The following is a 15,555-nucleotide window of genomic DNA, read 5'->3' as shown; positions in this document are numbered from 1 at the left end:
AAATAAGATTTAGGCATTTAGGGGATGTGGGTGGCCACGCAGGGAGCTTGGATTGTTGGCAAACTCTGGTCCAGTTTGACAGATGGGGCTTGGCAGAGGTGCTGAAAATGTGGATTAGAGGGCAGTGCTGTGGGGAGCTGCTGCTGGGAGCAAAGTTCCAGGGCAAACAGAAAATGCCATCCCAGCCCCCCACATTGACCCGTGCAGAAACAAGCTCCTGGTGCCTGGAATTCCCTGGTTTGGGGGGTTTGGGGACAGGCAGCAGAGCCCCTGGTGGTCCAGCCTGTCCCTTTCAGAGCCAAATCCCATTCCCTGGCCCTACACCTCGGGAAGGTTCAATCCCCAATCCCTCCTTCTCCTTGCTTTTCTCTCCTTGGTTTTGGGAATTCTCTTGGCAGGTTTTTCAGGGCCTGGAGTGGGACTTAACTGCTCACAACCCCAATATTTAAATCCCAATGTTTAAATCCCAATGTTTAAATCCCCAGTTTAGGATTTTCTCCACAGCTGCAGTGCTTTAAGTCTGGCTGTGAAAACCCACAGGAGTTTCCCTTTAAAATCAATTTCCTGCCCTGCCTTGATACCAGAGGGTGGGTTCAGCCCCCCTGAGCCAGCTCTGGATGGGAATTTCCCATTTTAGACCCTTTTCTTCTCTTTTTGTGCCTTTTTGCTCCTCTCTTGGTGCTCAGGGTGTTTGCTGCTGCCTCGGAGTGGGATTTATGTTTCCAAAATCAGGTGAGGTGAGGAGCCTGGAGGGTTTTTACCTGCCTGCCCCAGAGGGATGGTGTTTGCTGGGATCCAGGGATGGTCCCACTGAGGTTTTTCATCCCAGCATGATGGACACATCACCACATTCCTGCTCCATTTTTCCTGCAAGCTCCAGGTCTTGGGGAGTGTAATTCTGATTTTATGTACACAAAGCAGTTATTAAAGAAGATAAAAGAGAGATTGTGTTTCAAGCAGCAGGAACTAAAGCCCTCAGCTGTTTTTATCACATCTCCCCTGAATTTTCTCTCTCAGGATAGCAGCAATGAGAGGGAAGCTCCATTTAAATGCAGATTTCCAGTGCTGGCCAAGAGCAGTAAATAGCCCTCTGCTCCCCTGACCAGACAAACATGATCAAACCTCTTTGTGAAGGAGATTTTATGTTTTCAGATCTTCTCTTCTTCCTTGATGAGGTGCTCTCTCCTCACAGAGTAATAGCGTGTTGACGCCTTTTTATTTTATTTTTAAGCAGCACTTCAGAGATTATAATGGAAATACAATCCCACCTGTTTCTCCACTGGAGCTCCACTTGACAGCCCTGTAATGAGGAACTGTGCAAATTTCTTCTCCTTTACTGTACTGACAGCCTGGAGGGTTGATACTTTATTCAGCAGAGCAGAAAAGCACAAAAAAAAGGCAATTTTGGCAACAATTTTTAATCAGCTGACCCTGCAGCCTCGTGGGTTTGGAGTTCAGGAGGATGGGGAGATGTGGAGATCCTGGGGCATCTCCTGATGTTCCTCAGCAGGACACTCAGGGTGTTTGAAGAATGAAATGTTTTCCTGGAGTTCTTTGGGGTTTCCTGGTTTGCAGAGGGAGGAGTGGTCGGCTCCAGTGGCAGGTACTGGAACTCCTGGGCAGCTGGACTGGGCTGGACTGGGATTGCAGCTCTGAGTCTGATCAAGGGGGCAGAGAGGGTTTGAGCACTGGGGAGTGGCGTGGCCAGCAGGAGCCACCTGGAATTCTGTGTCCAGCTCCGGGCTCCTCATGGAATGAGAGACATGGAGGGGCTCAGGGAGCTGGGAAGGGGCTGGGAGAGAGATGGGAGGGGGCTGAGGGAGGGCTGAGGGAGCTGGGAAGGGGCTGAGGGAGCTGGGAGGGGGCTGAGGGAGCTGGGAAGGGGCTGAGGGAGCTGGGAGGGGGCTGAGGGAGCTGGGAGGGGGCTCAGGGAGCTGGGAGGGGGCTCAGGGAGCTGGGAAGGGGCTCAGGGAGCTGGGAAGGGGCTCAGGGAGCTGGGAAGGGGCTCAGGGAGCTGGGAAGGGGCTCAGGGAGCTGGGAAGGGGCTCAGGGAGCTGGGAAGGGGCTCAGGGAGCTGGGAAGGGGCTCAGGGAGCTGGGAAGGGGCTCAGGGAGCTGGGAAGGGGCTCAGGGAGCTGGGAAGGGGCTCAGGGAGCTGGGAAGGGGCTCAGGGAGCTGGGAAGGGGCTCAGGGAGCTGGGAAGGGGCTCAGGGAGCTGGGAAGGGGCTCAGGGAGCTGGGAAGGGGCTCAGGGAGGGCTGAGGGAGCTGGGAAGGGGCTCAGGGAGGGCTGAGGGAGCTGGGAAGGGGCTCAGGGAGGGCTCAGGGAGCTGGGAAGGGGCTCAGGGAGCTGGGAAGGGGCTCAGGGAGGGCTCAGGGAGTTTGGAAGGGGCTCAGGGAGCTGGGACAGGGCTCAGGGAGCTGGGACAGTGCTCAGCCTGGGGAAAAGGAGGCTCAGGGCTGAACCTTGTGGCTCTGCACAACTCCTGCCAGGAGGGGAATGGCACAGACCTGTTTTCTGAAAAATCCTTTTGGTAGGATTTTTTGCTCCTGAGAAAAAATTTCGGAGAAAATTTTCTGAAAAATTTTCTCCTGAGAAAAAAATTTCTCCTAGGATTTCTTCTTCTGAGAAACCTCAGAAGAGAAATGTAAACAATAACTGTCTGATGGCTGTGGAACATGGTCTGGAGATGGTTTTCCAAAATCTTTGATTGGTCTCATGTGGTTGTTTCTACTTGATGACCAATCCCAGTCCAGCTCTGTCAGGCTCTCTGGTCAGTCCCAAGATTTTATTATCATTCTTTGCCAGCCTTCTGAAACCCTTTCTTCTGTTCTTTAGTATAGTTTTAGTGTAGCATTTTCTTTTAATATGATACAGATCGTAAAATAATAAATCAGCCTTGTGAAAGATGGAGTCAAGATTTCCATCTCTTCCCTTGTTGGGGTTGCCTGCAAATTCCAGAGGGGACAGCCAGGGGGATTTGGGATCTGCTCCCAGGGACAGGGACAGGAGCAGAGGGAATGGCTCAGGGTGGAATCAGCAGGAATTTCCCCATGGAAAGGTTGTGAAATACTGGCAGGGGCTGCCCAGGGAGGTTTGGTGTCCCCAGCCCTGGAGGTGTCCAGGGAAGGACGGGACTGGTGGCACTCAGAGCTGTGGATTTAATAATCCCAGAGGTCTTTTCCAAGCTCACTGGTCCTGTGGCTGTGTTTACAGCATAAATCAGAAGAGGTTGTAGGTGTGATCTTAACCTGTCACTGGGGACATTTAGGAAATATTGCAGGTACCTTTATGTGTTTTTCACTTGGAGGGACAGGTTATGAACAGTGAAATATCCTGTTTGCCAAGCCAGTGCTGTGCTAAATCTACATTTTCAAGAGATGCCTTGAGATGGAGATCGAGTTTCTGAGTATGACTTTCCATTTCAAAGGTATAAAAAGCATCTGAGAAAATGTAAATTAAAAAGAAAAAAGAAAAAAAGCCTCGAAGGAAAAGGGGAAGGGGAAAGGTCAGCTGCACACAGTTTGTTGTGGCTGTGTGTAATCCTTGCAGTGGCATCTGTTCCCTGTTATTGTTATAAAATGTGATTTCATTAGGTTTGGGATGAACCAGGGGCTGGGCAGCGCTGCTGGAGCTGGCTGCCCGCGGGCTCAGCCTGTCCGAGTGCACGTGGGAGTGGGGCTGGGGCAGGCAGAGCTCCAGGAGCCCCACGGCCCTGGGGGAGGCAGGATGGAGCCCTCCTGCTCCTCAGCCCAGCTGGGGCTGCTCAGGGTGGAATTCAGAGCTGGCTGAGCTGCCTGGGCACTGTCAGAGGGGGGCTGTGCCTCACCTGGCTTGGGAGCACAGGGACAGCCCTGCCTGTGCCACTGCTTTGGCACAGAGAGGCACAGCTGAGCTGGGGGGGCGAGGGATGGGTGTGTTTGGGGTGAGGGATGGGTGTGTTTGGGGTGAGGAAGGGATGTGTGGGGTGAGGGATGGATGGTCTCCCTCCCCCTGGCAGGAAGAGGCAGAAGGGGTTGAGCATCTGCTGCCACAGCTGGCTGTGCTCAGGGCTGGAAGGGCTGCAGCCACATGGCCCCATCCCAGGTGGGCTTGGGGAAGCCACAGGGAGCTCCTTGTGCAGCTCCTGCCTCAGCAGAGAGCTCCAATTCCTCTTTCCCCAGCTCCAGCCTCATCAGAGAGCTCCAATTCCTCTTTTCCCAGCTCCTGGCTCACAGAGAGCTCCAATTCCTCTTTCCCAGCTCCTTCCTCAGCAGAGAGCTCCAATTCCTCTTTCCCAACTCCAGCCTCAGCAGAGAGCTCCAATTCCTTTTTCCCAGCTCCTTCCTCAGCAGAGCTCCAATTCCTCTTTTCCCATCTCCTGGCTCAGCAGAGAGCTCCAATTCCTCTTTTCCCAGCTCCTTCCTCAGCAGAGAGCTCCAATTCCTCTTTCCCAGCTCCAGCCTCAGCAGAGAGCTCCAATTCCTTTTTCCCAGCTCCTTCCTCAGCAGAGAGCTCCAATTCCTCTTTCCCAGCTCCAGCCTCAGCAGAGAGCTCCAATTCCTCTTTTCCCAGCTCCTTCCTCAGCAGAGAGCTCCAATTCTTCCTCACCCCCATCCCCAATGCCTTAAAATTCCCTGCAGGACAGTCACTAAAATCTGCTTTTCTCAGAAAGTGCCATCCCATCCCTTGCATTTCTCTGCCTCCCAATTTCACCCTTCTTTTTCCTGCTTCTTCTTAAATCCTAAACTTTGAGCATTGCCTTTGAAATGTGCCTGCTGGAGATTTGCAGTGCCAGGCACTTGTTGCTTGAACCTTGATTGATTTTTACCCAGCTGCTCCAAAGGGACAAACTGGCCTGGTGCTTCTGGAGCATGGATTTGTGTTAATTGTAGGGGAATCTGTTAATTGTATGGAAAATCCGAGGAAATGGAAAAAAAGCTAATTATTATAGTACAAGGGATGTTTTTCCTGTCAGAATTGGAGCAGCCCATGGGAAGAGATGTTCTTCCTGAGAAAATCTCAGTCCTGGTGGCTTCACTCAGTGCCTGGGAAATCCTGAGCCAGGCACTGCAGGTCCAGGTGCTCCTGGCTCCCTCTGCAACATTTTCCTCATCATTCCTGGAGCAGCAGTCTGGACTGGTGACATTTCTCATGATGGGGAAGACAGAAGTGATTTTTGAGGGCAACAAAGTTCAAAGACTTTGCTGTAAGTCTTCAGGATTAAAGATTCACTCGATGCACCTTCCCCTGTTTAACAGACAGGAAGAGATGAAAGGGAATTTCTAGAAAGATTTTCGTTCATTCTTAATGATGCCACCATTAGATGGGCTTTGGCACGGTGTCCCGAGCCATGAAGCTTTAAAACCAACCTTTTTTAAACATTAAATGACCTTTTTTCATCCTCCAGCTTTAATAAATAAAGATTAGTTCAGCCTCATTACCTCCCTAGTCCTGGGGGCTGGTTTAATATTTAGTTAAAGTAACCAGTCTCCCAAAATGAGCACATTTTGCTGCTTCCCTAAATCCTACAGGGAAGCTGGAAACCCTTCTGGAATTGGATCTGGGTTCTGGATGTGCTGCTGCCACTTCCAGCCTGGCTCCAGCTCTCCATCTGAATTCCTTTCTTTCCAAAACCTGCACTTTTCCCCTTTTTTCTTGTATTTGCTCTCAAAGTTCAAATTCAATCAGAGCTGAGCAGGTAAAAGAGTTTTGCTGTTGTTATTTTGGGTCACTTCCCCTTCCCCTTCCCTTCTTCCCCTTCCCTTCTTCCCCTTTCCCCTCCCCTCTTCACCTTCAGGGAATTTTACAAGATTCTCAAAAATAAGAATAGAAATTCCCACCCTGCACAGAAATTAAAAAAAAGCTCTGTGCAAACTTTTTTTTTTGCTTAGCTGGCTTGAGGAAAGTGTTCACAATGCTTTGGTTTTGACTATTTTTATACTTAAAAATCACTTAACTCTGCATTAGTGGAAGTGGATTTTGTTTAAAAGCTGCCAATTAGGAAAATACATGAAAACATTCCCCAATTTAGTGATTTTTGAAGCTTTAAATTAGAAACTGATGAATCTGAGAATGCTGACATCCCCTCCCCCAGTGCTGATCTTTAATTTCACACAGTCAGCACCTGAGCAGGAGCTGCACTTGGTGATGCTCATCATGGATTTACCCTTCCCTGGCAGCAGGGCTGCAGGAAGAGTTTCCACAAGAACTTTCTCCTCTGCTTCTCTCCTGGAAAAGTGGAGTTGGTGGCAAATTGCACTCCCAGCTTTGTTCTAATTAAAGGAAGTCATCAGCCATGTTCATATCCTAAGAGCCCTGCTCCTGGCCTTGGAGGAAAGCACAACCCTTTTTGTGGCATAATGAGATTAGGATGAACTCAATTTAACTCCCATAAAACTGGGAAAAGATAGGAAAAGAGGGAATTGTTGAGTATTTTCAGGATATGAAGGGAATCAGGCTGGTGTGGGCCAGCTTTGGGCTTGCAGGGCTGGGACCTGGAGAGGCTCTGCAGTTGTTCCAGGAGAGTAAAGATCCCCCTGGGATGAGCAGGGCAAGGCTGGGAAAAGAGCCCTGAGAGGAAGAGGGGCTGAAATCCAGCTGGGCTTTGAGTTTTGGGGCTGGGTCCAAGTCTTGGGGGCAGGAAAACCAAAGAAAAGGAGCTGGGCTCCAGCCAGGGGGGTCTGGGCTGTGCTGGGGGCTCTGTGGGGCAGTGAGGGGAGCAATGAGGACCTTGGGGCACAGCCCAGATCCCTCTGTGGGTCCCTCAATCCCACCTCCAGCTCAGCATCCCTGTGCTGCTCTAACCCTGGTCCCAGCCAGCTCTGCCTTCCAGAGCTCTGTGTGCTTTGTGCCTCGCCCCTAGGGCTCAGGGGGCCTCCCTGATGGGCTTAGTTTCACTTCCCAGCTCATTTCTGCTTTTCCCTACCAAAAAAAAAGCCCCAAACCCAAACCTGCTGCAGCTCAAGAACCTTCCTGGAATCCTTCCTTCCTTCCTGGAATCCTTCCTGGAATCCTTCCTTACTTCCTGGAATCCTCCCTGGAATCCTTCCTTCCTCCCTCCCTCCCTGGAATCCTCCCCCTTTTCCCTTTTCCTCCCCCCTTTTCCCTTTTCCTCCCCCCTCCCCCTTTTCCTCCCCCCTCCCCCTTTTCCTCCCCCTTTTCCTTCCCTCCCCACAGCACAAGGACAGGTTCCAAAGCCCCAGCAGGGCACCCAGGGAGTTCCCTTTTTCCCTGCCAGGAGCCAGCAGAGATCCCTGCTCTGCTCCCCAGCCCCTGAGCAGTGCTGAAGGGCACCTCTCCCCGTGGAGGGATATTTTGGGGAGGGAAGACAAGAATTGGTGCTTTTTTACTGCACAGAGCAAGCAGCAGCACTGCTCTCCCCCAGATTAAATGGAAAATCTGTGTTCTGTGTTAGCCAGGATAAACCCCCTGGGGTGCCAGCTCCTGGGGAAATTCTGCCCTGAATGCTCCACCCCTGAATCCTTTTCCCCTTCCCTCCAAAAAACAAAGGTAATGCCCCTCCCCACCTCCCTCTGCCTGCCGCAGATCTCAGTGGCAGCCCCAGCAGCTGAGTTCAAGAGCCAGGAGCCTTCTGCTTGAAAAATATTTGTTCCTCCCCACCCAGGGCTGCCCACGTGCTTCCTGAAATATTCCAGCTCCTCAGCACCCTCTCAGTGCTCCCCCAAAGGAACCATCCCGGGGTTTTTGGGGACGTTCTGCCTTTGTTAGGATGTGAGGCAGTGCCTGGATCTGGGTTTTTAGGGTTGGGCAGCTGGATGTGCCTCTCTGGGAGCAGCCAGCCCTTGTGGCAGTGGGTGCTGGGAGCCTGGCAGTGTGGGTGGCTGTGCTGTGGCATTCCAGCAGGTAAAACAGAGATTTCTCTGCAGAGATTTCACCACCCACCTGTCTGGCAGGGCCTGGGGAGTGGGAGAAGCAGCGGGAAAGGCCACGTGTGGGAAGGGGGATGTGGCAGCTCTGGTGGTGACAGGAGCACAAACAGAGCTCCTGCAGGGATCAGGAGTGTGGGTGATGCTGGAGAGGCTACCTGGAACAGAGGCTGGGCAGAGTTACAGCAATGAAGTGGGGATTTATTAAAAGGCTTTCAAAGGACTCACCTTGGACAGTTCAGGAGCCTGGCCAGGGCTACACCCAGGATGGACTCTGAGTCACAAGTTCTCACACTTTTATACGTTTGGTCCATTTCCACATTGGGGTTAACTGTCCAATTCCAGCTCAGGTGATGCAGTCCCACCCTCCCAGTCTGCTCTCTGTTGTTCCATTTTCTGTTGTTTGTTGCTCAATTCTCTGCTGTTTGCACTTTTTGGGCTGGAGCTGCAGCGGTGTCCTTGGCTCTGGGGCTGGACAAGGATTGTCCTGAGGGACTGAGCTGTGAGGAGAACCTGCTGGCACTTTGTGTGGAGCTCAGAGCTCTGAACCAACGCAGTGCAGAGTGTGGGAAATACGAAAGCTCAACCTTAAAGCATCGTGGGGACAGGGAGGAGAATGCAGATCCCAAACTAACCCGTGCCTACACCTTTTTCCCCCACAGCTGCCATCCTGGATGACCCCATGGAGTGCAGCAGAGGGGAGAGGCTCTCCATCACCCTGGCCAAGAACCGCATCAACCGCGCGCCCGAGCGGGCGGGCAAGGCCAGGGTGGAGGTGGACATCTTCGAGCTGCTGAGGGACAGCGAGTACGAGACAGCAGAGACCAGTGAGTACCACCCCAGGGGTGCCTTGGGAAGGCTGGGCTGGAGCAGAGGCTGGGCAGAGTTACAGAATAAAGCAGGGATTTATTGAAAGGATCTCCTCCATGGATGCACCTTGGGCAGCACCAGAGCCCAGCCAGGGCTGCGCCCAAGATGAACCAAAATGGTCCCAAAATGAACCCAAGATGAACCAAAATGGTCCCAAAATGAACCCAAGATGGACCAAAATGGTCCCAAAATGAACCCAAGATGAACCAAAATGGTCCCAAAATGAACCCAAGATGAACCAAAATGGTCCCAAAATGAACCAAGATGAACCAAAATGAACCCAAGATGAATCAAAATGAACCCAGGATGAACCAAAATGCTCCCAAAAGGACCCCAAGGTGAACCCAAAATGGCCCCAAAATGAACCCAAGATGAACCAAAATGGTCCCAAAATGAACCCAAGATGAACCAAAATGGTCCCAAAATGAACCCAGGATGAACCAAAATGGCCCCAAAATGAACCCAGGATGAACCAAAATGGCCCCAAAATGAACCCAGGATGACCCAAAATGGCCCCAAAATGCACGAGCGCTCCCGGGGTCTCTCCCTGGGATCAGCTCTGCTCCATTTGCCCCTTGCAGTTCATTGTCCCATCCCAGCTTTAGCCCAGCCAGTCCCACCCTTGTTTTTCTCTCTCCAGCCCACGGGGTTTGTGCTCCTGGGCTGAGATTTGGGTCATTTGTCCTTGGTGCCCAGCTGGAGCAGGAATTGTTTTGTCTCCCTGCTCTGTGCACAGAGCTCACCATGCCCTGATGTGAAGCTCAGAACTACTCACCTAGGCAGCACAGAACCTGAAAAATATAAAAACCTGTATAAAATATATGTAAAATATAAAACCTGAGGCGTCCCCAGAGAGCCCAGCTCTCCTCCCAGGAGCCGTCTGGCACTCTGAACTTGTGATTTTGTTGGAGTCAAAGGGGAGCAGAGAGAAAAAACCCATCTCTGCTCCTTGCCCAGAGCAGTTTGCATTCGAGGTGGATGAAATGTGCTGGTGTGAGCTCAGGCATGGACTGAGAGGATCCCTGCCCCCAGTGAGCTTTGCCACCACTCAGTGGCTTGGGACAAATAATTTCCTTTAATCTGCCTGTCAATAACCAGGGGTAATGCTGATCCTTTGTCAAGAGCTTAATGGTGAGCAAACAAGAGACTCTCGGGCAAGTTGGGTGCAATTAAGTTGTTTTTAAAACCCTGTTGAATCCCGTGTGTCAGCAAACAGAACAGCTCTTCCTGGAGCTTGAGATTGGCAGCAGATTTATTTACTCTAAGTGAAGTTTCTCAAGTGATGTTTGAAATCTTGAGGATGAAGAAGAGCTGATTTCCAAAGAGCAGCAGATTTCCCATGCCACTTTCGAGTCCCTGGATGAAGCTGCTCTTTACTAGGGTTGTTCCTCTGGGTGCCCAATATGCCAGTTCTGTGCTGGTGAATAAAAAAGAAATTGAGGGTCACTGTCCCACAGCTTGAAAGGAACCCCAAAGGTCTCTGATAGTTTTTTTCCAGTAAGAGGGAAACCCCTTTGGAATAGGAAATCCTCCTTTTAAAATCATTTTTAAGCTGACCTTTAGAGTTCAAGGGAGGGCTATAATTTTTTATTACCAGTTGGCTCGAGAAAGCTGGAGGAATAATTGTAAATAATCTGGATTTTAGACTCGTTTTGTAGTGATTCTGCATTCCATGGCTGTGTGATCTGCAGGGTCATCCCCAAAAAGCGTGGCAGGGTGTTGTGCTTTGGGGCAGGCTGGTTTTTCCTGGAGTTTTGGTGGCTTTTCTGCCCAGCAGTGCTCAGGGATCTCCAGGTGAGCTGGCAGAGCAGCTCCGTGGGGCTGTGGGATCAGCACATCACTCCTTCATCTCCTGCACCAGCGTTTGCTCTATTTATAGCAGTGTGCAGTTAAGAAAGAGATCTCTGCAAGAACCTGGGCTCTATTTTTGGAGCCTGTCACCCGTGAGGCAGCCCAGAGTGAGCCCAGCTCAGGGACCTGCACCCTGCTCCATTTCTAAACATTTTCCTGGTCTTCCCCATCTCTCTTGTCCACTCTTGTCCCAAACTTGGCACAGCAGTAAGGCAGACCCAATTCCTCTGGCCAGAACATTTAAAGTCCAATTTCTCTGGCCAGAACAATTAAGGTCCAATTTCTCTGGCCAGAACAATTAAGATCCAATTTCCCTGGCCAGACCTTGCAGAAAGGATGGGAATTGCCACAGAATCCCAGGCTGGAATGGGTTGGGAGGGACTTTAAGCTCATCAAGCTCCACCCAAGCTGTCCTTGGTCACTTCCAGGGGTCCAGGGGCAGCCACAGTTTCTCTGGGCATCCAAAAGTGGCACTTTTAGCCCAATTTTTGTTCTTTCCTCATAAACATCCTGCCTGCAGCAGCATTCCTGGCCTGTAGCTCTGTTTTTGGGGAACAGACTTGATTGCAGCCACCCCAGAGATGCTGTAAGGATCATTGGAGGGATTTGTGCCCTTTTTTCAGCCTGTGACACTGCTCAGGAATTCTTCTCTTGGAAGGTTTCTCCAGCAGAGGAATAATAATTGGCTGAGAATGAAATATTATGCAAGAAATTGTTGGTTTCAGCAAATGTTGTGTTTGGGGAGGAATTGAAAACAGGGCAAGTGAGGAAAAGGCATCTCCCATTTCCAGTTTTCACCTTGGGGTGATTTTCTTTGTTTCCTTTACTTGGATTTTTAGAGTAGAAATTGCAGCAAATTGTCTTGATTTTGGTGAATTTTGCAGTGTGTTATTTGCCTTTTCTTCAGAGGGGGAAAAAATGTCTGGAAGCTTTTCTTAGAATAGGAATAATCTGGATTCTGTATGGCTCTGCTATTAATGTCACTGATGTTATTCTTGATTTATCCTGGTGGCAGAGGAAAATCAGATCCCCAAACTTAAATTTCAAGGCTTTCATGGCTTTCAAATGCTTCAATACGTTGCTGGTTTTTGTTATGACACAGAATATTAATAAAAACTGTTGAGATGTTTTAACCTGTGACTGCAAAGCTGTTTACAGCTGTTTAATACTGCTCTCACATTCCACACTCCTTGATTCACTCTTAAATATCCCAGCTCCATGCTTAGCTGACAGATCTGGGAGTGCTGGGATGGCACCACATACTCCATAGACAGGAAAAGGAAGAATTTTGGGGAGGAAGGGGTTTTATATGGGGAGTCAGAGTTATTTTTATTTTAATTTTTTTTAATTTTTATTTTTATTTTATTTCTTATTTCTTATTTTTATTTTTTATTTTATTTTTATATGTTATATTATATTGTGTTGTGTTATATTATGTTATATTGTGTTATATTTCTATTATATTATATTATATTATATTATAATTTTTTTAGTTTTGGGTTTTTTTCTGGAGATGTTTTTCTCCCTTTTTCCATTCTGACTGACTCAGGTGTTTTAATGTAAGAGAGCCCCAAAATCTGAGCTGCTCCAGCAGGTAAAATCCCAGTCAATCCATCACATTCCTGCCTGGTTTGCTCTTCCAGCCTTAGGAATGAATGAACACAAACTTTGGCTGTTCCTGTGTGATTTTAAGGAGGTTTCAATGTCAAGTTGTGAGCAGAACCTTTCTTTTTATTTTTGTTTTTTTTTGCTGTTTCAAGGAAAACCTGTTCTCTCTTTGTGTTTGATGTTCCAGCTCCTTTTGTGCAGCTCCAAAACGACTTGTTTAATCATGTCTTTATCTAAACCACCTTGTTCCTTTTGATGTCTGGGCAGGACAGATTTCCCTGCTTGTCACCCTGTCCCCTCTGGCCTCCTCAGCCTTTTAAGCTCCTCTTTGTTGTGAATGCAGTTAAAGTAACCAGTCTCCCAAAATGAGCACATTTTGCTGCTTCCCTAAATCCCACAGGGAGGCTGGAAACCCTTCTGGAATTGGATCTGGGTTCTGGAACTGCTGCTGCCACTTCCAGCCTGGCTCCAGCTCTCCATCTGAATTCCTTTCTTTCCAAAACCTGCACTTTTTCCCTTTCCTCTTGTATCTGCTCCCAGAATTCAAATTCAATCAGAGCTGAGCAGGTAAAAGAGTTTTGCTGTTGTTATTTTGGGTCCCTTTTCCCCCTTTTCCTCCTTCTTTTCCCCCCTTCTTCTTTTCCCCCCTTCTTCTTTTCCCCCCTTCTTCTTTTCCCCCCTTCTTTCTTCTTTTCCCCCCTTCTTTCTTCTTTTCCCCCCTTCTTTCTTCTTTTCCCCCCTTCTTTCTTCTTTTCCCCCCTTCTTTCTTCTTTTCCCCCCTTCTTTCTTCTTTTCCCCCCTTCTTTCTTCTTTTCCCCCCTTCTTTCTTCTTTTCCCCCCTTCTTCTTTTCCCTTCCCTTCTTCTCCTTCAGGGAAGTTTTCAAGATTCTCAAAAATAAGAACAGAAAATCTGGGGCAGGTCAGGCAGCAGAACTGGACATTTTGATTTATCCACACTGATATTTCAGAGTGCCCTTCCTGAGGGTCCTTTCAGTGGTGTTGGCTCCAGGTGTTGTTTTTACCTGTCCCATTATTTTGGGACAAACATTATTTATTCATGCTTCAGTTTTTGTGTTGTTTCATTTTCAGCCTGCTCTGGTTTTCAGGGAATCATGGAATGGTTGGGGTTGGAAGGGACCTTAAGGATCATTTTGTTCCACCCCTTACCATGAGCAGGGACATTTTCCATTATCCCAGTGGCCTTGGGCACTTCCAGGGCACCCCCAGCCTCTCCAGACCTCTCTGGTGGCAGGTTCCTGTCAGGAGGCACAAGGGATGCTCCAGGAGCATCTCTAGAACCCCTTTTCTTCCTGCACGTGGTGTTTTCTCTCAGAATTCCATGGCCAGTCCCTGTCTCTGGAAATCTTGCCTGTGTTTTGCAGTCAGGGAGCCCCTGAGGTGTTCCCACACTTTCCCTGCTGGTTTATTTTGAATTATAACCAGGAATTTTCTGTGTGTTCTGTTTGAAATGCTGCTCAGGTGCCTGTGTGCTCTGAATGAGATGATTCTGCCCCAGGGGTGGCTCCTCTCTCTGGAGGGACCTTCCAGCCCTGCTTTGAACAGGGCAGGATTCATGGAAATGTTTTCCTGGGATCTCGGGAAGAGAAAGACACTCTGGCCATGTCTGAGGGGATGTGCATACATTTATCACCGAGAGCTCCTCATTTGTTGTGCTTTTTCATGTGCAAAAATAAGTTTGCAGTTCTGCCTTCCTTTAAAAACTACCTTGTTGTGTCCCAAGTGCCCAGATCTGGGCTTTATTCCCAAATGCACTCATGGGAATGGTTGGACACTGCCCTGCTGTGCAGGAGGATCCCTGTGCCCTGAACACACACCTGATCCAGCATGGTCAGAGGTAAAGAGGTCCTTAAAGTGGTGCCCCTTCAATGTCCAGCATTCTTGAGACCCTGAATTCTAAACAAGATCAAAACTGGGGCAGGAACCCGGAGCTGCTGGAGCCTGCAGCCCTCCCAAAGGGCCCTGCAGAGCCCTCAGCTTCCCCAGTGCCCAGGGGTTGGAGTAGGAAGGGATTGGAGTGGCAGGGGCCTGGAATTATCCATAGTTAGAGGCCCTGGGATTAATGGGTGGATTTTGGATACAGGACCAACATTTCCACATCCTGCAAGTGCTTCCCTGGGTGCCCATGGCAGCAGCAGGGTCGAGCCTTTATTCCCTGGCAGACCTGACAGCACCAGGTGAGGCTCTGAAACAGGAAATGTGCTTGGATCACACGAGAGGCTTCCCAAACCTGGTCAGAACCATTGCCCCAGGCACCTCCACTTTGTTTCCATTAATTTTCCTTCATTTTTGTGGATGTTCCCCCCTGGTAGTGACAAGCCAGGTCTTTTTCTTCCTCCAGCTGTTGCAACCCTGTTGCTATGGCTACTTCACCCACTTTTTGTTCCTCCTAGCAGGCACGAGAAGAAAATCACTCCCCAAACTTTCCCCCTGCACTGCACAACGACATTTCCCCCGGGAATTTTGTCCTGGTGACCTGTGAAAAAGGGAGGGCTTGGAGCAGCTCCTTCCTCATGGAAGCTGAGTGGCAGAGCTGGGAGGGACTGATGAGTGCTGCTGAGGCAGCAGGCAAGGCTTTCAGGCTGGTGCTCCTCATTTGAAAGGATCTTCTGGAGAGCTTTAAGTGCCTGTAAATTTTTTAAGCACGGAGGAAAAGCAAGCCCTGGATGATTCCTTTGAAGATGCAGCAGAAAAATATCCCTCCATAGGAGATTGAGTTGTTGGAGGGAGAGGGAGCTGAGGAGGAAGGAAAACCCAAGAGGAGATGTTTGCCTTTCATGAGCACTTTCTGTAAGAAGTTGGAGCAATCAGCAGGGACTGGAGAGGATAAGGAGGTTTTCCTTCGAAAGAGAAGCAAAACCAATTCCCCAAAGTGAGAAATTAAATGAGATTTGGGCCTCATTTTCCAGTCGAGAGGCTGTGGAGGAGTGTAAGGCCAGAGATCACAGAATGGTTTGGGTTGGCAGGACCCTTAAAGATCATCTTGTTCCACCTCCTGCCATGGGCAGGGCCAACCTCCAGGGTGCCCCAAGGCTTGGGCACTTCCAGGGATCCAGGGGCAGCCACAGCTTCTCTGGGAAAACTTGAGACTGCAGATGTTCACTTCTCAAACCCCACACTCAACCCAAACTTGCTGTTCTAGCACCACCCCAAGCACTGTGAGCTTTTATTCCCCTTCCAGCCTCGATTTAAAGATTCAGGGTCCCTAAAACCCCATCCCTCATCTGCAGCTCAGCAGTTTTGATGATGAATTCACTTTACTACCAAGAAAAAACATGTTCAGATTTGAATTTTTCCAGCTCAAATAACTCTTCCCAACCCTCACAAGAGCTGCTCTGAGGT

At 49.5% G+C, this 15,555-nt stretch overlaps 1 protein-coding gene across 1 annotated transcript in view; it reads left to right on the top strand.

Moving 5' to 3' along the window:
• Positions 1 to 15,555, top strand: part of GRIK4 (glutamate ionotropic receptor kainate type subunit 4) — a 142,442-nt gene that overhangs the window by 51,084 nt on the left and 75,803 nt on the right. The window contains exon 2 of the mRNA XM_059867217.1: positions 8,529 to 8,693. Coding sequence (XP_059723200.1) covers positions 8,529 to 8,693 — 165 coding nt within the window. The remainder of the gene's footprint in view (positions 1 to 8,528; positions 8,694 to 15,555) is intronic.

The sequence above is a fragment of the Haemorhous mexicanus genome, chromosome 24 (assembly GCF_027477595.1).
Source record: "Haemorhous mexicanus isolate bHaeMex1 chromosome 24, bHaeMex1.pri, whole genome shotgun sequence".
In the NCBI taxonomy this organism is placed as follows: domain Eukaryota; kingdom Metazoa; phylum Chordata; class Aves; order Passeriformes; family Fringillidae; genus Haemorhous; species Haemorhous mexicanus.
Note: the sequence above shows the minus strand (reverse complement) of the source record. Positions and strands in the feature narration are given on the sequence as shown.